Source organism: Centroberyx affinis, unplaced genomic scaffold, assembly GCF_046629955.1.
Source record: "Centroberyx affinis isolate AG114_WGS23_722 - 3 ecotype Tasmania unplaced genomic scaffold, CSIRO-AGI_Caff_v1 ptg001395l_1, whole genome shotgun sequence".
In the NCBI taxonomy this organism is placed as follows: Eukaryota; Metazoa; Chordata; class Actinopteri; order Beryciformes; family Berycidae; genus Centroberyx; species Centroberyx affinis.
Window position 1 is genome coordinate 353,446 of NW_027279877.1, and position 27,340 is coordinate 380,785.

The 27,340-nt window shown below is 41.6% G+C and overlaps 1 protein-coding gene across 1 annotated transcript in view; it reads left to right on the forward strand.

Moving 5' to 3' along the window:
- Nucleotides 1-27,340, forward strand: part of unc5a (unc-5 netrin receptor A) — a 116,882-nt gene that overhangs the window by 35,035 nt on the left and 54,507 nt on the right. The window contains exon 2 of the mRNA XM_071526228.1: nucleotides 24,251-24,466. Coding sequence (XP_071382329.1) covers nucleotides 24,251-24,466 — 216 coding nt within the window. The remainder of the gene's footprint in view (nucleotides 1-24,250; nucleotides 24,467-27,340) is intronic.

Consider the following 27,340-nt stretch of genomic DNA (forward strand, 5'->3'; position numbering starts at 1 on the left):
GACAATTTGAAAGCAATTGTTGGAACAGGAGAATGTAGCAGGGAATAATAACCAGCCTTGTGACCTGAACTGCTTTACAGCAATAGCTAGTGGGATAACAAACAAAGATTCTTTACAGTACATAACACAAATGTGGGAAGGAGTATATGGAGGATATGAAATGCAGCAGAAGTCAACTTAGAGTACTGCATGTCTGCCTCATGGTGTTGCAATACTTCTATTAATTGTAATACCAATATAGAGATTCTTGCAGCTAAATCTGAATTAATGACATGCAGAGTGACATACAGTACAGATGAATCAAATGCCCTAAGAAGTGCCATGTAAATAAGGACGACCCTCTGGTGACGAGGCGATAACAAAACACACTCCTTTACTGTAGTTACTACTGCCTAAAACACAAGGTATTATTCTTTTCCTATCCTTGATTTCACTCTACTGGGTTAGCATGCATCTGGGATAAATTAAACGTCACTTTATGAGTCACCACATCAGTTGGCAAAATGGAGCTGGAGAATGGAGATATTCACTGGTAATTGCTGGCGTTCTCTACAGTATGTTCAACTGAAAGGTACTCTCTTGAGCTATAATTCTGGTTGCCAAGTCAGCGAGAGGCGACTGTGAGACTGCACCCGCTTCTCTCTTGGGCTTCTTAATTGGCTTTGTTATTGCAGACCTGGGCAGGGTGAAAGCAGCAAGAGGGAATCTGGGCTTTGGTATATAAGATACAGAGCTTTCGACTGTGACCCTCCTCCCAGGGGCAGAGTGTTCACAGCTGCTCTCTCTAGAGAAGGTGACCTGGCTTTGGATCCCTCTTTGTGCTTCTCCCAGTGGACCCCCCCCACCCCACCCCCCGCTCTCTCACTCCCCACGTTCCTTCCTTTTCTCCTCTCAGAGGTCATTTTCTACACCATCATGGAGCTCTCTCCTCCCTCCCTTCCGCACCCATCCGTTGGCCCAGCAGGGAGTCGCTAATTTTCTACGCTCTGCAGATTTCCACACTTTTCGGCGTGGGATGCCAACACCTCTCCAGTGCCTCACTCCACCGTCAAACCCCCCACACGCAATTCTTCACACCGGCTCGGCCCCACACTCACTGGGCTTTTAGAAGTGAGAAAACAGGGGTGGCATACGTGACAGTCATAATAGAAAAGCCCTATGTTATTTTGGGGGCCTGCCACCGCCGCGTTTGATATATTTACTAACAGTGATGTTCACTGAGTAATTCCTCTGCTGACCACTCTCTTCAAAAGCTTAAGAATAAATGATTCTCTGGCGCTAGCAGTAAGCTTTCAGCAAATGATGAGGGAGCATGTATCTGGGAGTAAAAAGAGAGAGGGGAGGGGCAGACCTGGTGGTTTAGCATGTTAGGGAAACACAATAACATGTGCAATCAACTCCCTACGTTCTTGACCTATTTTCCAATACAGCTTATTATCAGTGTCAGTCATGAAGCAATTTAATAGATGTGTCTGCCGCTGTGCTTCCTTGTGTATGACACGTAACGAGATGAAAAGACAAACAACATGAAATAAATTTTTAAAACAACTTTGTAATGACATGATTTCTTAAGGGTTTTCAAGTAGACATTAGTATACATGTGACTTGATTATGCAGTATTAGCCTATTTATTACTAGGAAACTGCTTTTGAGCTGTCACAGCTAAGGCTGCCTCGTGGCTGGTAAACACAGCTTTGGAGTCCATTTGTGGAATTAAAGTTGTCAATGAGCGTTCCAAGAATACAACATGAGAGGGATGTTAGAAACAAGATAATCATTTAACCCCATATATCCAGGCTTCCTGTTCCAGATATTAAAGGAATAGTTCACCCAAAAATTAAAATTCTGTCATTATCTACCTATTCTCATGCCATAGAGGATCTTCTTCCAGTGAATGGAAAGTGAATGGGGAGCTGGACGTTCTGCTTCAAAAAGGGTAATAAATAAAAGGGTCCATAAAATTACTCCATAGAACTCGTTGTGTAGCATAATCAAAGCCTTCTGACGCCTAATTTACTTCCGCATTACCAAACCTCACGAGATGGAGGTCGTGCACTGTCGCACACACAAACCTTGCGCGGTCACGGTGGCCTTCACCGTGCGGCCCTGCGGAAGTAAATTTAATGCCGATCGACTCAAATTTTCATGAAATAATGGATCAAATTTCGTTTTTTTCGACTCAGAGCGATCGTCAGGCATCAGAAGACTTTGATTATACTACACAAGCTTTATGGAGTAATTTTATGGACATTTATTGCCCTTTTTGAAGCAGAACGTCCAGCTCCCCATTCACTCCCCATTCACTGGAAGAAGCTCCTCCAGCAGTGAGCCTGGAGAACTCCAGGTAAGTTGTATGAAGAAAAAACACTCACCCAAGTTTGTACTGGCATGAGAATGAGTAGATAATGACCGATAATGATCATTTAAATTTTTGGTGGGTGAACTATTCCTTTAAGTGGTCTTGAAGTCATGCTCAAAGTTTATGCTACTCTTAATAATAAACAGCTAAATTAGGTGCCCTAAGCATTTTTCTACAGATAACTGCCCTTGTTTCTTACAGACTTGGTCAACAAAAACTCTAAAATATCCTAAAACACCTAAAATATAGACAGATAGCTGGATGGACAGAAAGACACACAGACATAAATAGCAATGGATTATGCATTTTTAGAAAACCAATTTTGAACTCCAGCTCCTTATCATAAAAGGTTTTAAACACTTGTAGCTCACAAAAGGAGAAAAGCTCCATGGAAACAGAAGGAAAAATCAGATCACTAAAGTCGTAATGGTGAAAAGTCATGACTTGGATAAGCTGTAATCACATGTTAGTGACAATAAACTCTGAATGATGGGCAATGAGAGTATGCCTGTAAATGGATATCAGCATTGATATCCTGCCTCCAGTGAATACTGCTGATGTGCATCAACAGTCACATCTGCGGAGTATGAATACAGCTAGATTTTGGCTGAAAGGCTTAGCTGAATGTTTGGCTTTTGAGCTGTTTAGGGCTCTTGTTGCAGCCTGATATAGCATCATTTGGTGGAGTTTTGGTTCATAATAACTTTCACAAGAGAAATGTTACAATACCTAAGCTGGTGTGATTACAAAATATCAAATCCTGTTTTAATAGGCCTCATAGCCTTTTTTTTATATTTATGTCCCATAGTGCTTCAAGCCTTTGATTATGCCTTTTTTGCAATCAAATTCCATTCCTTATCAGTTGCACCACATTCACAGTCTGAAATATCAAAATGGCACCTTGCAGTACCTTGTTTCTTTAAGATTTATTATTTTTCACTTTTACCTCTCTTCTATGCTTTTTGTATAGCATTTCAAAAAATCCTTTTGTAATTAGGTTCATGTGCTAGAATTCCCATTTGTTCTCCATTTCACCTCAGTGGCTTCCTCCTGCCACACCAGTAAAACCAACCACAGAGGTGAAAGCAATCATCCAAAAAGCACTCAGCGAGGCCAGAAACTTGATCACGTTTCAACCAGGACACATTCATTACAAATGCGGCATAGCTCTTCATTAATGAGCTGGAAAATGGCAAGTAATCAAATCTCTCCAATGTATGGAAAGAAGAGCTAAGGTAGGACTTATTAGCTGAGCATGGGGGGTCTGGAAGGGGAGATCAGTGGTGTGAGGCCACAAGGCCACTGTCTCAGATGTCTTATGTTGATCGTCACTGTACATTAGCACATCATATTTCTCTTTCATAGGGTAAAAGAGCTGCCGTTACATTAGCTGTACGTACATCTAGACAAGCAACAACAGCCCCGCTGAATAGCTTTCAGAATTACAACGCCAAGAATCCTTTAAATTTGTCAAACAGTGCACCAAGCCATTGTTGAATGCAGAGAATTGCCTTTGTGCGTAGTCTATTGCATGAGGCCGATATTTAGAGCAAGCCAGCCTGCAAATCAATATCCACTGTCACCAAAAGAATGACGCTTCTCTGCTGAATACGCCAAATAGAGCAGGGCCAGATAACAATTTGAGAGTCTTATTGTTATTTTAAGAGGGCTAATCCATTTGAGTGTTGTTAGTTTTTTGTACTCCAAAGGTTCAGAAGCCATTAGCCTTAAGGAGACCTCTTAAACAGAGATGTTGTGTTTATGTGGTTCAAAGTGTGATTGAAAGTGTTTTAGTGGTCATTTTTGCTATCTTACGTTAAGAAATTGCACAATGAATCTCTTTGAATTTGTTTCATGATTTGGCTTCTTACAAACCAAGTCTTCAGATGTAATTAAAACAGAAGTATTATTTATGTATTGCCCTCTGTAACACAAATGTCATCCAAAGTGTCAAAATGCGGTTTTGTTCACAGCACAGATCTGATGCAACTTTGACCAAATTAATTTGCTAATAATGGCAGGAACAATTTGTTTGTTTTTAAGTGTGTTGTCTTAAAGTGTGTTTGGCTTGCATTTCCAGTTGACCGCAAGTGTCAAAATCATGAACCGTAGCCTCAAAAATACTTTCTGCCCGGTTGCTACAGTCATTAACTAGGACTTGCATAAGTTAATTACACTTGTTACGTCTCAGAAATAAAGAGCAATTAGTAGGAGATAAACTAAACTTTTAAGTGTTTTCTTTGACACAAACACTTGAGGCAAAAATGATTGAGGCTTATTTTGCAACAGTACTCATCATACACCGCGCTATCCTCATCATGAATAATTGAGGGAATTTTTACATGGGGCTTCGTAATCCACTCAAATGAGAAATTAAATATTCCATTTTCTTCGAGAGAATCTCCAGCATATATTTGTTGTGCTGGAAGTAAATTGGTGTGTATATCAGCTCCCAACTGTGGTGTTGTCTATGTAGGTTCAGATAAATCGCAGCAGGAAACCCCATCATCATCATGGAGCTAATATGATTTATGGCATGACGTATGCTGTTATGCCTAATGCATTGTTTGAAGGGGACTATTTCTCACCAAAATGAGAAAAATGCAGAGAGAATAAAAATAAGTCTACTCTGCATTTTGAAATTAATCCAGTATGATTAAGCATTTTTTTAGGGATATGAGAAACATCTACTGCAAAGTACAACACATACTGTCAATACTATATACTGCATTGAAACACTGTGTTAGGCGTGACTATTGCAGCCTGCTGCAATAGCTTCTGTAGTGGAAAAAGTTAGTATGCAGAACATGTGAAGACTGATTGTATTCTTATGCAGTGAAGCACATTAAGTAACCATTACCTTCCCTTAGAACCTATTCATATCCCTGCTTTGATTGTTAAATTCATGTCAGGGTTTTGTTTTTTCACAGAGGTACAGCCATTCACTCTCATTAAGTTCACATTTTTCCTAAGAGGGCCATGCTGCTATTGGCCTCTAGCTCTTATGGCACTAAACATTGAGGTGCATCATTTGATTGTTTTTTATAATGCAGCATCTACATGATGCACATGGCACAGACTGTATCACAGGAGGGGTGCATGTGAAGTGTGCTGAAGGCAAGTCACTACACATTTTATTTGTCGCATTGACTTTGTAGCAGGAAAAGATTGCAACATGAAAGCACAATCCCTTTGAGTGATCGTACCAATACAAAGGTGCTCTTAGTTCTGCGCTGTCGATACCGTCGTGCTCGGCTGAAATATAAGTTCCTCCATGATGGAGCTGCATGTTCCCTGCTGCTCCCCTTCCTGGGCGGTGGGGCTGTTTCAGGACAGGGCCGGTGAGTAATGCCGCATGCTGGTTCTCATTGCAGCCGATTACTTATCTATTGATTGAAGCCAGCGTTGTGCAGATGGATGCCTTTGGAGTGTGACAAGCGCTTTAACAACCCCAGAACCTAATGCTCCTTAACGTCACTCTGGGTCCATGTTAAATAATGTCCCATCTCTAAGTCACCGGGATTCACTCACGGTCAATCCGAGTAACGGGAAAGGGATCCATCTTGATTGGTTGTCTCCAGGCCAAAAGATCTATGGCCGCAATTACATGTAGCCACTACTCGCTGCAGCTGGTGAGATGTAATAAATAGCATTAAGGACTGTGAAAATCCTTTAAATACACTTTCCCCCTTCTCTTCCTGCTTGACAGTTAGAAAGAGCAATGAATTCCCAGCGATCGTTGGAAGCAGCCTGTGAGAAGCAGAACGCTGTTTCTTCTGCTTATCACTTTCACTTAAGCTGCTCAGGAGATTCAGTCACACAGACACACACACACACACAGACGCATACACACAGGCAGATACACACACAAGCACCCACACACACACTAGCATGCGCATATGTACGCATGCACACGCACACACACACACACACACACACACACACACATGCAAACAACATAATAACAGAGTGCTAGCTTTTTTTATTGTTCATACCAGGCAGGGAATAAACCACTGTGCAGTACAGCATCAGGTTCTTTGTGCTGGTTGAAGTCTTTGACAGTAAAATATACCTCAAGACGTCTAATGATTTACTGTACACCTCGGTGATGTACTCCTGCATATGGACTTTATGTATGGTCATAACTGCCAGATGTTTTCTTTGATTCCCCTTGTCAGGCTCTGGCACAGGTCCATCACAGCTCACTAACAAGTAGCCTCAGGCCAGCCGGCTCCATAAGGTGTATAATCTCAAAGTGTTAATGGCTGACAGAGCCAAGTTGAATGTTTAAGATGAGGCGGGACTCATCTGAAATGTGAGGCTTAGGATGCCTTTACATCAGGCTGAAAAGCAACCTGAAATACACTCCTGCACTCTAAAATGGAGGTAGGCTTTGTTGGCTCAAGCCGTCACTGATGGTTGCACAGTTTGCAATCACCGACTGAACTTTTACTGAGTTTGTTTTTAAGATGCCGGCTGAATTTGAAGTGTGATAATCAAAGGCCGGACAACGCAGAGTCTGTCGTCCTCGGGCTACACGTCCGCTAAGCTGCCTACTGAGTGGCCAGTTGGGGTTGTGGGAAAGAAAGTTGAGTTTTTCTGTGTTGTGTAACCCAATACTTTTTTTTTGTATTGTTTTTTTTATAATATAGCTGTAAGTTTTTTTTTCGCACTATGCTATACACAGACACAGACACGGGTAGACAGATGAAAACACACATCGCAACAAAGCAGCCGCTGACATCCTAACATTTCACAAGAGAAATCGGCAAAACACGCATTATCATCTTGGGCGCTTTAACCTCAAAAACATTTCCATACCAAGGGCATCCACACCGAGCACAAGGAGGTTTTCCTGCCTCAATCTTTATCTCTCCCTCTCAGCAGCAACACTGCCAGACAGCCAGCCTATTCCCAAGTCTGCACTTCTGTCACTGCCGAATGTGTTTTCCCTCACTAATGTTTATAATTTAATCGCTGACAAAGAAATATTGTGGTTAAGTGGAGATATAACCTGTTGAATCCTGACACAAAATTATTTTCTCTAATTGGAATTCAACTGCAACCACAGTAGAGACATTCCTTTACTTGTGTATTGTACTGGACAGATTGCCATTTTATTTGAATAATTGTTAGTGTAGTGAAGAAGATTGTTCCTTCTGTTTTTATAATGGTCTTTCTGGCTATCATTCTGTTTATTTCTTAATGAAGCAGTCAGTTCTGTTTCTAGGAAGAAAGGCAACGAATCTACAGTGTTGTGCATTTACTGAACTGGCTTTGAGCTGTTAGCCCTTTATTAAATCTTCTAATTCAAGTATTATTAATTTTCAAACAATTCTTACAGGGATTCAAAGAAGGGGGATATTTTTAATCAAACATCAAAGAAGCTCATTTTCATAGAGCAACCCTTTGGCGTAGAATTCACCATAGGATTTCCACGTTGGTTCAGGATGTTATTGCTTTCGTGTCTCATTTTTATTTTTGGAAAGATTCCAATTTTCTTTCAAACTGTTTCTTGCACAGTTTTGTCCACTCAAGGGTGCTTTTCATTTGCACTTTACCGAAGCGCAGGAACAAACTCCCTCGGAGAGTGACTTGCCTTCACTTAACCACAAGCCTGAAAATAGCTGGACACCGTGGCCTGTCTATAAAAGAATACAGTGCTAACTGAATATCCTGCTGAACTAGACCATTTGCCATCTCCACTCTCTCATTTACCATAGATTCGCCTTGATGATTTCCTGCCGAAAATCAATGATTCACTCACTTTCAGAATAGCAGCTCCTCTGAGGGTGTTGGCTAGGTTCTCCCAGTGGCAATGATTTCAATCAAGAGGCGTGTGAATTCTTGGGCCTTTCAAAATAGAATGGAACACTGTGTAATAAATTGGACAAATAAGTAATTTCTCTGTAGAAGATGGATTTAAATTGATTTGTGTTGCAACCTCTCAACACACGTACATTCCCAGACACATGCTGTATGCACACAGATGTATACACACACACACTCACACTGCAGGTGCAATCGTTGGCAACATTTTGCCTCTGTGATTGCATTATTTGAGGTGGCTGGGATGCTGAGGCTCTCAGAGAATAAGAGTAAGCAGTAGTAGGCAGTGTAATATTAAAGGCTATTCTCACATATAGACATTTAACTTAACTATTTTGACCTTTACCAACTGCAGACCTGCATCTGCAATACTTGCAGCTTCAGAGCAAGAGAGAAATGAAGGGAGAGAGAGCAATAGCAGGAGAATCTCCACTAATAACCCTCTGGGACTGTAGAAGGTGAGCTATGTAACAGCTATTGTGAAACTGCCAGTGTTGGAATGGTTTACTGTAAAGGTGCATTGTTTTGCTAAAATAATATTCATCCCAATGGCACATTAATTTCCATCTAAATAAATCCCAGTTTAATTAAACAAGCAGATGAGGGAAAGATGATGCAGCAGATGATGTCTGACATCACATGAACAGCTCATTATAATAACCCCTTAAAAGACAATAATAAAAGATATTGCCAACAGTTTGATATGTAGCTCCTTTACCCTTCTTGTATTGATGAGTTAATACCTCAGACTGCTTTTTGGCATGTTGATCTATTTGTTACACTTTGGTATGCATTTTGTCCTGACTCAGCATTGCCATAGGCCTACATAGTATATTACAATATTCCGTAGACACCTTAAAACCCATTTAGTAGTCGTAAAAAATGCCAATATGATCCATATATCAAAAACACTGGTGGTGTTCTTAAAGTCTGTGGTCTGACTTGTTTGTCTAAAGGCTGCTGAGCACCAACTTCTCGCTCTAGTCATTTGACGGCTAAATGATGCCATGTAATAATGCTTTAATCCAAGCCTTTACAATCACTACAAAGTGCTGTCTGTTTTAATCCCACATTACCATTGAAATAAGATAATCTTCAATCGTAACGAACAGCATGTCCTGTATGTGTCTCTGCTATACAGTAGCTAAAGCCTGGGAGTGTCTCGACTGGACTGTTGCTTTCCCTCCCTGCTGAGATGGCAGAAAGCTTGCGATATGAGCGCCAAGGTCCTTTGGATTTGGACAAGGATTAGCATTGCAAGTGGCCTTAAATGTAAAACATACACCCTATAAGAACCAAAAGGAACTCTGTGTCATGCTGTGTTATAGTTAAATTGGGAGCTGTCCGTGATTCCAATTTCTGCCAATTAGGTCATGCAGTCTTAACAGTAGATCTCTTCGGCTGTGCAGAAATCTTGTTGCAGGCCTGGGTTTTTTTATTAATGGAAGGCTTGCTGCTCCTAGCCAGGTGGAAGCGGAGCAGTAATAAATGTGGTCCAATATATCATCCACTGCACATTACAGGGGAGCTGGGGGTGATTATTCATGCCGGCAGGGGCACGTACAGACCTTTCAGGGGTTCATGGGCTCAAACTTTGAAAAGGGCGTCTCCCTCATCTTTCTCAACAGGGTTGCTAGAGTCTCCCCGTGTCTTTGATTTTGTTGGCTCAAGTCATCTCTTGATGATAGTGGCGATATTCACAAGATCAGCCTGGATAATGGGAAATGCGCCCACTGTTTCAGCTGATTGCTTGATGAGTCTGGATTGTTTTTCACATGTATTTATCAAGGTCCTTTGTTTGTTTTCATGTATTTACTGTAATCATCATTGAATTCTTTAACCTTAATCATCATTGTTAAACACTGCAGCATGCAATTTGTAGTGTTTACGTCACATTGTTAACTCTTTGGACCGCGATCATACGGACCATTTTATTAAGCTTCACTGAATCTTAAATCCTAGAATTAGCTTCTCAGAGACGGGTGTAATCAAGACTGCAATTACTTTCAACGATTCAACTTTTTCCCCATCAGCCAGCTTCTTGGACTCAATTAAAGCAGGCACTTCTACAGTCATTTAGTTAGGGGCTGGGAAATGATGGTATTGTGAGCAGCAGGATGCAGGGTGAAGGTAGATGGGGCGTGTGTTTGGAGCAGCCTGTGTTTACTGTCTGTTTGTGGCTATCAGGGCACACACAGAGACAGATGAGGCACAACAGCTGGCTCTAATGCGTGTTGGGTAGGATCAGCTCGGCCCAGTCACAGCACATCAATAGACCCATACGTTAGCTGACAGAGAGAGCACTAAACTGCGCTCGTCTAGCAGGTGTCATGGGCCCAGCCCCTGTCCAGGTGATAGAAAAATAGGCAATCTGTCTTTCCAGCGGGGTGGGGGGTGGGGTTGTTAGGGTGCCACTGGACATCAGAGCCCTGATCCTTCAACAGCAAAGAACAAAAGGGCTATTTTACACAATGACAAACATTCATAACCTCAACCAGCAGCACTTCCCTGAAATAGCTACAGGGACTGGACAGGTGGTGGCTGTGTTGATTTAAGTGTGTCTAGCCTCGGCGCTGGATGCAACGTCTCACATGACTTCTCCTCCTGGCACAAAGCTACATAGCTGCTTTTTTTGCTGCAATTTGTGTACAAACACTTAACCATTTGTGTCTTACCCAAGCCTGCCTCTCTTTTACTGGTATATTTTGTCTCATTTTATGTCACCATTTAGGTTTAGAAAACCCATTTTACGTTACCCTGCAGATGACCTTGTATTATTATGTTTGGACCATTATGTGTTAGCTTTGCAGTTCCTCTTGCTGTACAGTATGACAGGGTATAATTTGAATAAAACAAAATGAACAGGAACATAATCTGTACTATTAGTGAGCATCTTGGTATCTGTCTTTGGAAAACTACATAATGCTGATAAATACAAGTCTTGCTGTTTTCACTCTTGTTAAAAAAAAAATAGGAGAAAAAAATGAGGACAAGATTAAAATTCACTTCGGCTTTCATGAAATTGACATTTTACAGTTGATTATGTCCTCTAAAATGCAAATATTTTCTACATAACAGGCTCAAGATAGCTACTAACTTCAATAATATTTTCAGTAGTGACTTTTACTTTCAACCTAGCAATCATTTCATCATTTCAGCTGTTTTACTGGCACAGTTGGAGAGTAGATCTTATACCCTTGCCATTTTAGCCTGAAAATTCAGAAATGGTTTTAGAGAGGATAACAACACAGCACATTTTTTACCGATGTGGGTATAATTGCCATCCCAAAACAGCAAAGTATGTAATAGATAATACTACAGCACAGTCTATTTTTATACTGGTGGTGTGGTTTAATCAACTGGGGGAAAAAAAAGCCTCCCATGCTAAAACTGAGGAAGAAGACACAATCACGGTTGATTGATTGATTGATACTTGCTCTTGTGAAATTTGTGAAAATAACATTCAACATGAAAGTGATGCCGTCTGAAATGTCTTAATTGTGCTCTTTGTTGTAGCACCACTATGGTTTGCTCATACTGTATTTGGCCATAGAGGAGGCCGTTATTTTAAGTTGGAAATTAGTTCAGTAAAAAGCATGTCAGATTTAGAATCGCTTTATTCACTATGTGCAATAAATGTACAGGAATTTGTCTTGGTGACATTGGTGCAGAGACAGCTTCACAGCTTGCAGAGACTCACAGTGCGTTCTGACACACATGGTACAAGGACAACTGAACTTCAAGTACAGTGCACAAAACAAATCACTCGACATGTATACGTACTGTACACGCCATTTTCCAGTTGGCTATGGAAAGGCACATAACCCCACGCTGCATGTAGGGGAGCAGCACTTTAAGTTTTGATTAGTATTCGCTACAGTGGTGCTTATGCAAAACCCAGCTAATTTATTTGAATGATGGGGTGTAACTTGTCTCTGCTCCCTTCCCCCACTGTCTTAAATCCTGTCTTCACTGTACACACTGAAAATGAAAGGCAGTGGTCCGCCCACATGTTCAGTAACGCGTGGTGAGGCGGTACCTGCAAGCAAAACCATGTGCTGCTCTGTAGGAGGAAGTGGCCCATTACTTAGACTGAGGAACTGAAGAGGTCTCTTAAAGGGAAAGAAGGCAGAGAGTGTCATACTTACCCGTTGTAAGTGGCAGCCGATGCAAATTCTAGTGGGATTGAACATTTCATCTGTTTGCCATTTCCCCTTTTTATGATCCTGAGTTATCATTGAAACACAATTCGCCAGTTGGTTCCTCAGCACAGAGCCTGTCAGGGTCGTGACCCTGCCTTGCATTTCAAAGTAGTTTCCAAAGTAGCCTCGAATACCACTCAATTATCCAAACGACATTCAAATGCCCTCAGACTGACCCTTTAGTTTGAGACTCCCATTTTCATGATCGTTCTGCAGCTAAGTAAGAAAAGCTATACAAGTAAGAACAAAGTGATGCCGACTCAATTTTTCAAAAGCTTTGTTATTAATTTACATAATCATCTCTCTACCATTAAAGCATGTCCCTCTATTCCTCACACAGTTAGATGGATTTTAGACTCTGTCTCCGCCTGCTTGCTACCCGCGTCTCCATTGGACCCATATCTTGAATTCTATGGGCATATTTTTTATGGGCAAAGTGCCTCCTTTCAGATATTTATTGCGAGTGACCTAATGTTTTGCTATTGTTCATGTACGTTATTGGGCTGAATGTGAAAGCCATTTCCATCTCTGTAATGTAGAGCCTGGGCATCAAGGCTCTTTGATGAAGTTGGGAAGGCAGGGAGAGGGAAAACTCAGAACCACCATTGTTCTCATTGTTGGGGGGATTCAGGAGAAAGGACCACTGTGCTCAACATGGATAACAAAGCAAAACTGCTGCAGTTGCTCTCATAGTGTTTTTCAGTGGTCTCAGTACATGAACGACTTATTGAAAGGCATAAATTACTATGGGAAGATCTCAAGGACAGCCGCATGGCAAGAATATCTGCATTGTGTATGAGGTCCTAACCCTCTTACCTCCATAGATATGACTGGGAATAAAAAGTGAAGCTGACCATTGTGATGGTAAATTCAATTTCGCTCGGTATTGGTTGAGCCTGCCTCAACTTGGCCTCTTTGTCCCGCTTGCGCCAAAGTCTTGGTTGTATTCAGAGTGTTTCAGCGACTTGTAAACAGTGTATTCTGCACTTACAATGTGTTCTAGGTGTGAACCGATGTGGGCGGATGGTGAACTCTTAATCGGCCTTAGAAAAAAAGGCACATTCATGGTGATCTGTGAGGTAGATGTGAGGCCTCTATCGACCGCAGAAGAATGGCACAGACTGCGATGCAGATGTGATAACTGAGGGAGGCATCGCAGAAGCAGTATCACTGTGTGCTATTTTTGTATTTTGTCCATTTCTACTTAATAAAACTGGAAATATAAATATAATATATAATATTATGACACCCTACCATTTCTAGCACGCTGATCCTGGAGAAAATGGTGCCCAGTAAATGTTTTTCAGTTTCAGTATGATGGAAATAAGCCGGCTGTATTACTTCGGCATTGGATTTTTCAGACAATGCAAATGTCATTTTAGTTTACTACAGAACCGGGGGAAAAAAATGTCAGTTCAATTAACTTGAGTAGTCTCATGAGAAGTAGACTGATTAAGAAGTGTGGAGAAAAAAGGCAGCAATACTCTATTGTACATCAATACTGTCCCTTTTTAGATGTCCAATACTCACAGTGGAACTAATACACTAAACAACAACAGTATTTATTAATAAGGGAATTCTCATGACTTGTGCTTTGTCATGCAGTTTCACTGTACTGCCAAAATGCACTAAACGCTACGCTAAAACATCTCTATCTGTGTGATAAAAAAAAAAGAAATAAGATGAACTTGTTCCACAGGAAGGGAGGGCGGGAGAGAGGGAGGGCAAAGCAGAGAGATTGACAGAGACAGAGAGTGTGGAGGAGAAAACAGGGAGGGGGAGAGATAAAGACAAAAATTCCCAACACCTTCTGCGCACAGAGAGCGGCTCCCTTGTTATCAGACAGCGCATGTCTTCAGCCCCAATTTGCAGTGAGGTGTTATTAGCGGCGTGGCTGTGCTGTCCCACCTCATCTCATCATCTGTCAGAAGATCATCAGTTCCCATAAAGTAGCCTAGGAGGAGGATCCCTGTGTGCTCCTTACTCTGCCAGCTAACGGCTCAGACAGCCTCAGCCTCTTTTCTCCTATTCAAGTCCCCAGGCACCAGGAGCATATGTCTAACTGTGACTGACTACTGTAGAAACAATCGCTCCTCCTTCTAATCATAATTCCTCATCTTCCTTAATTTCCCTCAAGATTTGTTGTTTTAAATTGTGATTTTTAAACCCGCTGACACGGTATTCATCAGATGTTTTGGGAGAGTCATTCTAAACACACTAATTTATTTCAGTGTCTCTTACAGAATGCAGATTAGGTCAAGGGAAAGAATGTACTTTTTCTTAAGACTACAGTGCTAGGAAGCCATTCTATCTTTCCATCACTCACAGGTTTGGAGAATTACTTTCTGTAGGCATCAGTAGTCAGAGCCTAAAGTAGCCTAAAGGCTAGAATTATCTGTAATCTGCAGGGTTAAGGCAGAATGAGCACTGTGCTCAAGCGTTTTACCTTCCCTTTCTAACAATTATGCATTCAAAGCTTTTCACACCATACATTACCATACATTACTCCCCCCCTGCCACACACACACACACACACACACACACACACGTTCCCATGTCATCATGAAGTCTGATATGAATGTGGGTAGGAACATTAGTTCATTGACTAGCTGGCCATCAGGGGAGCTTTTTAATTCCAGTCTCCATACTGTTAAAACCACAGAAAGAGGAGACTGTCAGAAAAGAACAATTGGCAAGATTAACTCCAATTTAAAAAGGGCCCACTGTACATGTTTTGTTTTTGTTTGAATCTGTTAGCGAACAGTTGGTCTTCTTGTTTTCCTTTCACCCATTTTTTTTGTTCAAATTATGGGCAATTTCTCTCATTTTATCCTCATTAAAGTCGACAGCGCCTGTACATTTGTCTGCATTATTATTCAGTTATCAGTGAGCTGTGCAGTCACTCTGACAAGCCTTGTTTTCTTGGGGTACAATTTAAATTTTTATCATTCTTAATACACATGACGTGGTGAGGAGTCATTAAAGATTGCCAGAGTGACTACCAATGGACAGATAAACATGAGCCCGTCTCAAAGTGGATGATATTTATTCAACTAGGAAGGCTAAACTGTGAAACTAGCTGCCATCACTGGGACTTTGGCTGGGCATTATCATGATGAACATGGTTTGTCATTAGCTGGTGTGAATGTTTCATGTACTGTCACATACTGAGAGCTTTGTTTTATTCATACTGTCCCGTTTTCATAATGCAACAAAGATAGTGCTGGATGTAGAGTTTATTTACTCCCTTAAATGGACTAAGCCAGCCTTAAACTCGTTTTCTGGGGTAGATTAATCCGAAAGGGAGGAGTTTTTTTTTAGTAATAAAAGATGTGCTTCTCCGAAACCGATTTGTATTCATGCATTGCTAAATCGGAGAGGCCAGAGTCTGTGCTTTTGGTTCTGATGTCAGGAGGACTGGAGGGAAGTAAAAAATAAATAAATAAATAAATAAAAATGGAGAGAATAATCAGAAAGCTGTTCAGGTTGAAATGAGTTTCCTCCACCGCTCGCCGCCTCTGCCGTCGACTGATACCCTAAACACACGTAGAGTTCAGATATGCTTTGGTTTGCTTTGGAGGGAAAATCATATCAGATAACCGGCACTGTCTTTCATTTCTAGACAGGTTCACTCTTATCTGCATAATCCCTGGTTATATTTCTCTTTCAGGTCCATAGCCTCTGAATCCGATTCTTTGCCACTTGTGAACATGTGACATTTGTGTTAAAAGCATTTGTCTTTTGATAATGCTGCTGTCACACTTTAGCAGACTTCACAGGGAAAGCACACTTTTAACCGAAGAGTCTACATTTCTTCAGGTTTCTGCCACATCAGTGCGAATATTAACGGGTTGCGGAGTCTTTGTCTGGCATTTAATATTATTCTTTAGAATATGGAAGATGTGGAAAAGGAATAACATTAGAGATTGCTTTACATATGTGTCATGGCTCATTCATGAGCAAACAAATTAAAAACCAGTTAAAAGCATAGCATGACTGCTTCATCAAATTCTCATTACGCGTTTATACCCACACTGCTGCAAAATTTGATTTCTTGACTTACAGCACGTCTCTCCTTATCTTTAGGGTATACAGTGTGTGAGCCCAGTGGCATAGAGTGTCACTGCTACAGTAAATGCTGTTGGCTTGTTAAATTGGAAACTCAGAGCTGGCATTGTGTTGGAGTAATTAGAGTTGAACAGGTGCCGCTTTATCTCAGCCTTGTTATGTATCATATCTGTGTGTTGTGTTCTAATTCTCTGTCTGATGCTGATGAGCCGCCATGCTCTGTCACACTAATTAGATAGTGCAAGTTATCCTCTACCATTTTCTATCTGGATCTTTACCGGAAGGAGAGTAAGGGATGAGGAGGAGGAGGGGGAGGAGGAGGAGAGGGAGAAAGGAGAGGCAGGTTGAGGTGGTTGACAAGTGTCGCAGTGGGCCCCACATTTACAGCGTTTGGTGTCAAAAGCCTTTGGAAAAGACTGAATAACATTAAGGATCTTCTGCCGACATCAGCACTTATACTCTCCCTTGGCTGGTTTGTCATTCTGCGAAACTGTTTTTATTTATTTATTTATTTGTTTTGCTGGATGGTCCCAGAAGCGGTGGTTTACACGCTGTGAGGAGCGGTGGCAGATCACGTGCTTCAAGGACAACTGAAAAAGACCACAGTTTGTAGAAACGTAAAGCTCTGAAAGTAACACTCTTTGTAATAAGATAAATGTGATATTGAGCAAAATTCATTACAGCTGTGAATTGAAATTTGTACAGTATTTTATTTTTCTAGTATGGGATACAATATAGAATATCTGTGATACTGGCATTCCATTATTTCTAGCTTATGGGTTTCGATCAAAAGATGTCGAGGCAGTTTTCTTCTCTGAGCTAAGTTCAAATTGCTCCATAGTTGTAAAATGCACTGTGTGAAACCTCTCATTTTAGCTGTGGGCATATCCGGTAATTAGATAAAGGATTAACTTGGTAATCTAAATTGTCTCTTGTCTTTTCCTTCCTCCTTCCTCCCATTATTTCCTAACATCCATTTCAAAGATTTAAGACTGCCTCCTTTCTCCCTCTGTCTCCCTCTCTCTGCTCTTTCCATGCCTGCACCGAGTTCGGTAATCAACTCGCTTTTGGATAACCTCGTTTCCGGCTAAGCGTACGGGGACGACAAATCCATGAGTATGTGCGTGCCTTGGATGGCAAAGACTGTGACTGCGTCTGCCCCTCCTGACAGCTCAGGATGTCTTCAGTTCCTTTGAGGATTGCATGTAGTTATTAAGTCAAAATGTGTTTAAATCTCCCTGGCTCTTTAGATAGCATCATGCACTTAACCACCAAACAGGTAAAGCTTTGAAGCTGAGGCATTTACATCCAGAGTTTTGCTACAGCAAGACATTTTAAATCTCCATATAAAATGAATGAAATCTATTAAGCGTTTCTTGTGTCTGCACAAGATTTACAGGACAGAAAAAAAAATTGTTTTTTACGGTGCGTTGTGCTTAGTGAATTTCTCAGTATATGTTGTAGCCTCTCAAGATGAATACTTTTCTAGAGACTTCTGAAGAGGGGTCTTTGTGACTTCTTCTGCTGAGTGCTTTTGCCAGGTTCTAGTGACACTGCACACTTATGTTACCGATGATCAAACGGCTACACTAAGCTTCATGGAAGCAGAGATGTCTGGCAAGTTTCTGTCTGTCAAATGAAAGATTTTTCTTTTTTGCGCAGAATGCTGTCTTGAATAACAGAAATAATTCATTGACATAAGCGTCCACAGAGGGCTACATTTCTATCTAATAATGTAACTTGATCTCTGCCATGCTCTGGCTTTGACTTATTATACATTTCCAGTTGAAAATAAGCTCTTCATCTGCTGAGGAGATGCTACAGAATATAAGACCACGATCAAAGGGGGTTTTTTAACCATAAAGCAGCTAAATGCTCACATGCTTAATTTGCAATTCCATAAAATGTCACATTAAAGAGGACAGCATATGTAACTAGAGTAAAACACCCAAGTGTAAAGACACTAAGTTATGCAGTGCTGACTACACAGTTTATTGGAGACCCAGTTATTAAACCACTGATATATAGAAATGATTGTTTGAAAGTCTGATAGTCATCCACCATAAGAGCCATGAAACTGGATTGTCCATGGAGACATCTGGAGATGAATTGGGACAGAGCATCAGCTGTCGTACGTCATGAATATGGATATTTCTTTCAATCTGGAGAGTCCGTACAATGTTAATAAAATGTCTAAGAATAGGAATACAGATTTTGAATCGCAGCTCAGGTCGTATGACCATTTAAATTGGAGAGATAAACCCGCCACATGTAAGTCCCATTACCATGTGAGGCATACAAATCCATATTCTCTGCTGTCGATCTTGTTAAACATCACACTCATGCTCATGCACTCGCACGTTCACATTTGCATAGGACAAACACATCCATGAGCACACACATACGCTGAAGCTACGCCCATGCAAAGTGCAACACAACAAACATGCGTGCACATTTTTCTTAAAATGGCAGTCCTTTTTGCGTTGACAGAAAGCTCACAGGCTCTCACAGATGTCTTGAAAAGCGGAGCGAAGCGAAGGTGTCGGGGAGTGTCGGCGCTGGTGGCAGAGGTAGACGGCTTCTGACACTGAGTTGTTTCCCTGCTTGGACCCCCCTGCTGAGGTGTAGCTTCAGTGAGATGACAGACAGAGCAAATAAAAAAGGACAAAATGAATTGAGCAGATGTGCAAGCTCCTGTTCAAAGGTGGAATGTTCCTTGTTAGCGTTGCTGTGCACCATAGTCATACAAGCAACAGCTAAAACTTTTTTTCTCTCACTGAAAAGTCAAGTCATAAAGACACACTGTATATAACTCATAAACCAGTATTCATTTATTCAAAGTTCTGTCTGTATGAATAAGGATGATTTGTGTTACCAATTTTTGATGATAATTTCCAACGTTGGACGATGCGACCCAAGCCCCAGCAGTGCATCTATCATGGAAATATTCTCATCACACAACACACACTACACAGCATGTTATTAGTATCCGGAATTAACATATGCACACAGATGTACAGCCCTGCATCAGCGTACATGCTTAGCAGCCAATTTTCTATTCATTTAAGCGGAAGAAGATCGTAATAATGTCACACTTGGCATGTGTGTTTGAGAGTGATTTACATATTCACCCCCCCATCCGCCCAATCCCCTCCTCTCCTTCTGTCCTCCACTCCCTGGTCCCTCTTTGCATTCCCTCTGCATCTCTCCGCCACCCAGAGGTGATGCACAAGTGTGATGAAGTTTGGTTTGCCGTGAGTGCAATCACCCCTACATGTTCGTTTCATGTTTTTCAACTGTTTATTCAGTGAAGTAGCGCTCATTTTCCTGCCAGTGATTGATCATTTTCAAGGCCAACGTTAATGACTGGGAATATTGTAAAGCTATCGGAAATAGTTGATTCTGAGGAATTTGTGTGTGTGTGTGTGTGTGTGTGAGCATTCTTGTGCAAAGCAGCGTTTGTTTAAATGCATAATTCTGTGCGTCTATGTGTCCCGTTTGTGTGCAGCTTTGTCTTTTTGCATGCAGGTTTTCTATGTTTTGTGCATTTTTTTTTTTTTACATGGTTGTGTGTGCTTTTGATCTGCATGTGTGTGTATGTGTGTGTGCACAGCCGTGTACATGTGAGCATGTGCGTGTGTGTGTGTGTGTGTGTGTTTGAGAGAGAACACGAGTGTGGTTGAAGGAGTGCTTGTTGAAGCATGGTTGTCTCATTGGAAGATTTATTCTGAAACCCAGACATGTGGAGGAGTAAATATTTGTCATCTGGGGACAAACATACATCAGTCAGCCTCAGCTCCAGATTATATATTATCGTAGATAGAGCTTTTTTCTTCTCCACCCCATTTCTGCTCATGCATTTTTCCGTATTTGATCATTCCCCATGTTAATGTTGTCGGAGGCTTATCGATATTGGTTATTACACAAACGATGCTCTTGTTCCCAGAACGCGCTCCAAATAAAAACAGCAACCAACAAAACGGTTGTGACGAATTTGATCTCGGTTTTGTTGTTTACGGCAGCTAAACATGAAATGGTTTAATATTCTGGATAGTAATTTTAATTGAATTAATTTCAGAGGACATTGTAAGGCGCTGATGGTGTCATAAAACACTTGTTATAGCTGTCGTTCATCACTGTGATGTAAATTATGCCCAGTGATTGCTCAATGATGCTTTCCTTCGGGGACATGACGCTGATAAAAAAAAAAAAAAAAAGAAAATGTAATTGGCTCCAAAGGGCACGCGATGTGTTGCGGCCATGAGGGAGAAACACAAGAGGGTTATTTTCTCTCCAGCTAGAGTTCTTCTCCCAGTTGACATCCTCATACTGTGTCGTGTTTAGCAATTCTGTTTTCAAATTTCTAGCTGCATTGCAAATTTTGTTGCATGATATTAAAGCCACTGATTATACTTTACAAACTGTAAAAACTGTAAAACTGTAAAAAATTGATGAGTGTTTTACAAATGAAGTCACCGCAGGTCTATATACAGTATATGTTGAACAGTGACACCAGCAGAGGAGAAGTTACTACATATGAAGAGTTTCAGTCATTCCAGAATGAGATATCGACCATTTGGGGAGGAAAAAAAGGTACCTGCTCCTAGAAAATGATAGGTGACATAAAAGTGAAAATCATTATGGATTGCTATCGAAGTTATAAGGTAACAAAATACCTTTACTTGCAAAGTTTTAACATTTTTTAAGAATGTAATCATACCTGCTTTTAAAAGGCAATTTTATTTGAAAAGGTATATATGTATAGGGATTATAGGGATAAAACTTTTCATGTGCGTTTAACACTGCTGCACCATATGGACTTTATCGCATCCTCTTGTGGCCATGGTTAGTCCCTGACTTGAGGTTCACGTAGTCAGCTGGACAGATGAGACATGGGGTCTGCGTGCTGCAGTAAATTTTCCCTGGACATCATGGCTCAGCACGCTGACAGCTGGTGCACCCTTGTGTCTGTGTGTGTGTGTGTGTGTGTGTGTGTGTGCACGTGTGTGTGTGCTTGAGGTCACTCTGATCTTCTCTCTAGAGAATAGCAGCTGCAGACAAATATCAGGTCACCACCCGATAAGTCTGTTTTGGAAAGTACAGATTCAAAGTACATTCTAAATTACTATATATCCCTCCATGAAAATGTTTGAAACTATGCAGGAAGACATAGAGTTCTCTAATGGTTATTGAGCTTGAGGTTAACTGACACATACAGTGTACTATACCAATTAAGTGATCTTCATTGGGCCCGTGATTAACCTGGGAAACATACAGCGCCCTGTGTTTGTTGTGCCTCCGTGTACAAAACGATCTGGCAATGTGCTCAGATGCATCTGACAATTAATCACGGCCTTAGCCAATCGCATTCTGTGGATTCTAATGCAGTGCCCATAGTGCTACTCTATGTCTATTTGATTTGTGCACTGACCCGCAAGGAGTCTGTTAAGTGGCTCTGTGTGTGTGTGTGTGTGTGTGTGTATGTGTGGGTGTGTGTGTGTGTGCACGTTGACTTTGTTTGAAGTACATTGTGTGTCGTGACAATAATCTAAGCCAATTTACTACGCATCAGCCCTCCATTATGGGCTTGATATAAAGCAGTGCGTGACTGGAATACCCCCCCATAAAATGACAATTTACTTCTCTAAAGAAATTACGTGTTTAACCTCATTAACCTAAAGTGCATGTACTAAAACAGAAAACTAACCCCCACCCCCTTGTGACACACAAGCACACACACACAAACACAAACACAAATTGGCAACATCATCAAAAGTTGAGGGTTCACGTTGAGTGTGACCTCTGCAAATGAGAAGGCAGCGGTGAGTTAACAACATCAGGAGTTCATCAAGCGGTTCTCATGGCATGTCACTGTCTCAGATGGCTTTGGTTTTCGCTCTCCATCCCAACATCATCTGTCCTCTGAGATGATTAACCTGACAGGTGTGAGGTGAGTCCAGCCCAGTGTTTTAGTGAGCTGTCGTCTTCAGTCTGCGGGGAGAACAGAGGGTCAGCCTGGCCGGCTAATGGCCACGGTCACAAAGCTGGAAGCCAGCCCATTAGAAGAAGCCGCCGTCATTAGGACCAGCACACTTTCAAACAACCTGACCTGCTGGTCCCAGGCTGTTTATTAGCAAAGTTTTGGCTTTCAGTTAGAGCAATTATACTCACTATTCATGATGAACTGTGGCCTTTCCTCGACACCATAAGACAAGACAAACACACATACACATATAGTAAATAATGGCAGGCAGTTTGTGTTGTCCTGGATAGGGAGCTGCCATATTAATGACATCTTTTTCACTCTGCAAATACATGGCAATAAGAAAATGTGCTTGGAAAATGGAAAAAAGGCAAGGTGTCAGCGAGTGATGTATGTCCTTCATTGGACACAGAACATTTAGTTTTCATTAAGAGTTAAACACGTACACGAAACATTAATGGGGTTCAGCGGCAGCAGCAGTGGCGTGCTTCACTGTATCTCATCCTGATAAATTAGCAACTCAGCACACAGGGGTAAAGGAAAAAGAAGAAGAAAGAGAGACATTAATATAATGTGTAGTGGGGGTGGAACTGACAGATAATGTCTTTATCCAAAGATTGGTGTTTATGACGCTGCCTAATATTATCCCTGACCCGGGCATCAGTAAGCTGCAAGGATGAACGAAGGATGAGCGAGGGGGGAGAGGAATAGAGGAGGGAAAGGTCAGCGCAAGTGTTGCTGTTTCATTATGAGAGATGTGGACTCCCATCCTCTCCTGCTGCATGGGGAGTGATGGAGAAGGTTGTTAATGCCCAGTTTGTCAGCCATATTGGATTCAGGGCAGTAAATTAATATTACACTCCTTTAAAGGGGTTTTATTTTGGGATTTACTGGTCTCCCCTGAGAGTCTGTGGTGGAAAGAGGTTATTTCCCACTTTCTACACTGTTCTGTCTCCTCTCTCACTCACAAGGCTAATATGTTTAGCTAGAGAAACGGTGCTCACGGAGAAAGGATGTGTGCACTGCAGGCTCCGTCGTGTCATTCATTGTTTGCGGCGAATATCTTTCAACAACGATAAACCTTTACTGTAAATCATGCCATGTTCCCTTTTTGAAGGACAGCTCCCATTTCGGCACGGTGGAGATGTATTCCTCTTCTTCCCCCACATCTCATCCGACTTGTGCCTCCTGTGTCATGTAAGATTCTGGGGAAATAAAATGGGATCCGTAGGATGTGATTTTAAGTCGACTAGCTGTCTACCTGTCAGTCACCACCAACCTCCCTCCTCTTCTCCTGTCTTGCTTAATGCGGGTAGAGTTAGAGTCCTGGTTGAAGAGCCATATAACACAGTGTGAAGTGGCCTAGTCACTGAAACAGAGGATTTATGGCTGCCGGTCCATCAGTGGTGATGTTAAAAGGCTGTGATTAAGAGCAGAGGTAAAGAGACGGGTTTCACTACCCTTCAAACCCAGCCAGGAGCACACAAGGCCAAGCTCTGTCACTACCACTGCTATATCCCAACGCTCGCGTACAGTGTCTCTCTCTCTCTCTCTGTCTCGGTATCTCTTTCTTTCTCGCTCGCTCTTTCATATGCATATGTGACTTCCAATTCACGAAGGACACTGAAATTCTACATTAGACATTTGGTGTCTGCTGTCTGCTGTCTCCTCTCTCCGCTCCACACTAGGAAAGTCAGTCATGACAGCGAGTAGGAAGGGTTCAGCTCCAACCCTTCATCAAACCTTGAAAGCTCGCAGCTTTTCTCTTGTCTTCCCTTCTAAAATCCCTTGCTTCTCTCTCTCCCCAAGGTTCCGAGCACGCTGCCACGGCAACGCTTCCCGCTGCCTTCTCGGACCTGTTACCTCACTTCCTGGTGGAGCCGGAGGATGAGTACATCGTGAAGAACAAGCCGGTGACACTGACGTGCCGCTCCACCCCGGCCACGCAGATCTACTTCAAGTGCAACGGCGAGTGGGTTCACCAGGACGACCACCTGATTGAGCGGACTGTCGACCCAGCCACAGGTACGTGCAAATTAGCCTCTACTGTCTGTCTTTCACATTTTGCATGCTTCCTTTTTTCTGTGTCCCATCTAGTTTAAATAGTTTAATGTGTCTGTTTCATTTTGGCTTAAGTTAAACTGGCAGGGGCGTAACAAGGGGTTCACAAGGGGCCCGGGTGCAAGAATTTGCTATGGGCCCCCCCCCCCACAACCCCGGAATGCCCCCTGTATCCCCAATCTCTCTTTTCTGTTTGTTTTTGTTTGTTTGTTTCATAGGCACCACTTTTGTGATGAGTCATCTTAGCTAACATTGTTGTCTCAAGACTTCCAAGCTAACACACACTAAGTGACAAGCGAGTGTGTGCCAAGTGTGTGTCATAAGAGAATACTGTCTGACACTTAAATCTTACAGTTTTAGTAAAGAATTGTGCTTCTTTCTTATCACCATGATGTAGCAGCGAGAATGATGGGAAATTAGACAGAGGTGACCTAAAGTGTCGTACATGTTTTGATAAATTACATTTATTCAATGAAATGTTGCAATACAGTTTGATGATCGAAGCTGTACGTTGATGCAATGATAAAAAAGCATGTGATATGCCTATGATACATAGCTTGAGATTGCAAGATAGTACAGACGCTTTGCAAACTACACTCATCAGTAATTCACATCTGAATGCCAGGGGGCCCATTTTATATTTAGAGGGCCTGTGATGGGACCCCCCACTGTTATGGGCCCCTGGGTGTGATGGTAACTAGATGACATATTAGATGTGCGTGTCACTGCTGAGATGAGTAGTCATTTTTTACCTGCTTCTGATTGTTTGATATTAAGGATGTGTGCCATGCGTGACTTTCTTCATGGAGACGTCATATAAAGCGTCTGTGTTTGCGAGTTGAAGCTAAGGTTTGCAATTTGCCAGTGATTACTGTGCTCCATCAAGCTCTTGGCTCATCCTCCAGTCTATTTAGGCTGCCACTCTCGTAATAAGCACATTGGTTTCAATCTCAGAAATCTCCCCGATCACCTTGGAGACCTGTTTGTTTTTCTCTCTCTTGTGCCGCAATCCCCCGCCTCCAAGATAAACATGTATGACACCGATGTGGTGTGATTCAGAGCTGATCTGCAACTTCAAACAGCCAATTCACAGGCTGACAACTGATTGGGAACAAGCAACATGGAAATGACAGGTTTTCTCAGGAGCAGGAACACACACACACACTCAAATTTGTGCAAATACATACAGACACATAAACTGACAAGTATAGTAGAAACAAATCAACAGAGTTTCTCTGTCTCTCTGTCTCTCTCTCTCTATCTTTCTCTCTCTCCCTCTCTCTCTCTATTGGTACACAAAAAGATAGACACACCCACTTTAATCTTAAACATCAATGTCTACACGTGCACACACGGATGCATAAGCACGCCTTGCCTCTTTGTTTTTAGATAAAACATTCACAATGCTAATATTTTATCTGCCTAGTCCACAGGGCTTGAAATTAACATGCGCCAACCTGCCAAGTATGGGCTAAAATTGTCTGCTTTGGGTAACTCTTTCATTTCGACTAGCCACTTTGGCGGGTGAGGTCTTCTGATCTAATTTCTGTGTGAACACAAATATTATCCCATACTGAGGTTTTGATTGATGTGCGCTGTGACGTGTCCTCTCCCGCCTGCTCTTTTTTTAATATAGTAGAACAAAATACACGATTTTTAATTCACTATTCAATTGTCTGGCTCTCCATTCCTCCCCGGTCCACTGTGTGCGTGACTTTGAAGCGTAGTGAGGCTCAGACAGCAGAGTGTTTTCGGCTTCAGTTCTCTGCGGCACCGGAGCGGTTTCCTTGTAGCTGGAGCGCATAGCAGCAGAGCGAGCGTGGCGAACGTTAGAAAGAAGAGAGCGAAATGTGGCTACATTTCCAGTCTAGTTTGTCCTCTTTGTCACTGTTCTGCTGTGAGCGTATCAGCAGGGAGAACTGAACTGAACACACCCTGCTCCTCCCTCTGTAGTTCACCATGTCACAACCTCACTGTCACTCACACACTCACACACACACACACACACACACACACACACACACACACACACCGTGTTCAGCTGTGTGATATTTGTACAGTTTTGGAGGCTGGAGTCATTTTGGAATCAAGGGTATTGTGAGTAATGCAGTTATGAACAATTAATATGTATTTTTTATTCTATTTTGGGATGGTAGCAGAATTTCAATCAATTCAGTTACAGACTTAGTATTTGCGGGGTGCTATAAAGTTAATATATGAAAGGAACACATAAGGGAATGGCTAAGGATTCGGATCAATAAGAAGGAATCGGCAAGGAATCGGCATTGATAACATTTGATCAATTCCACAACCCTATTATCTTTCCTGTGTTGCTGTATATTTACTCTATTAAACACAGGCTTGGGTAATATATAGGGCTGCAACTAACAATTATTTTCATTGTCAATTAATCTGTCGATTATTTTCTCGATTAATCGATTAGTTGTTTGGTCTATAAAATGTCAGAAAATGGTGAAAAATGTCGAGCAGTGTTTCCCAAAGCCCAAGATGACGTCCTCAAATGTCATTTTTTGTCCACAACCCAAAGATATTCATTTTACTGTCATAGAGGAGTAAAGAAACCAGAAAATATTAATATTTAAGAAGTTGGAATCTTGGAATTTTGACTTATTTTTCTTAAAAAATTACTCAAACCGATTAATCGATTATCAAAATAGTTGGCGATTCATTTAATAGTTGACAACTAATCGATTAATCAATTAATCGTTGCAGCTCTAGTAATATAAAAATGTTGAGTGGATTAATACAAAAAATGTATTGATACAAATGAAATGCATTGGTGTTCTCTGCAATCGGTTTACGGTTACTCTGAAACCC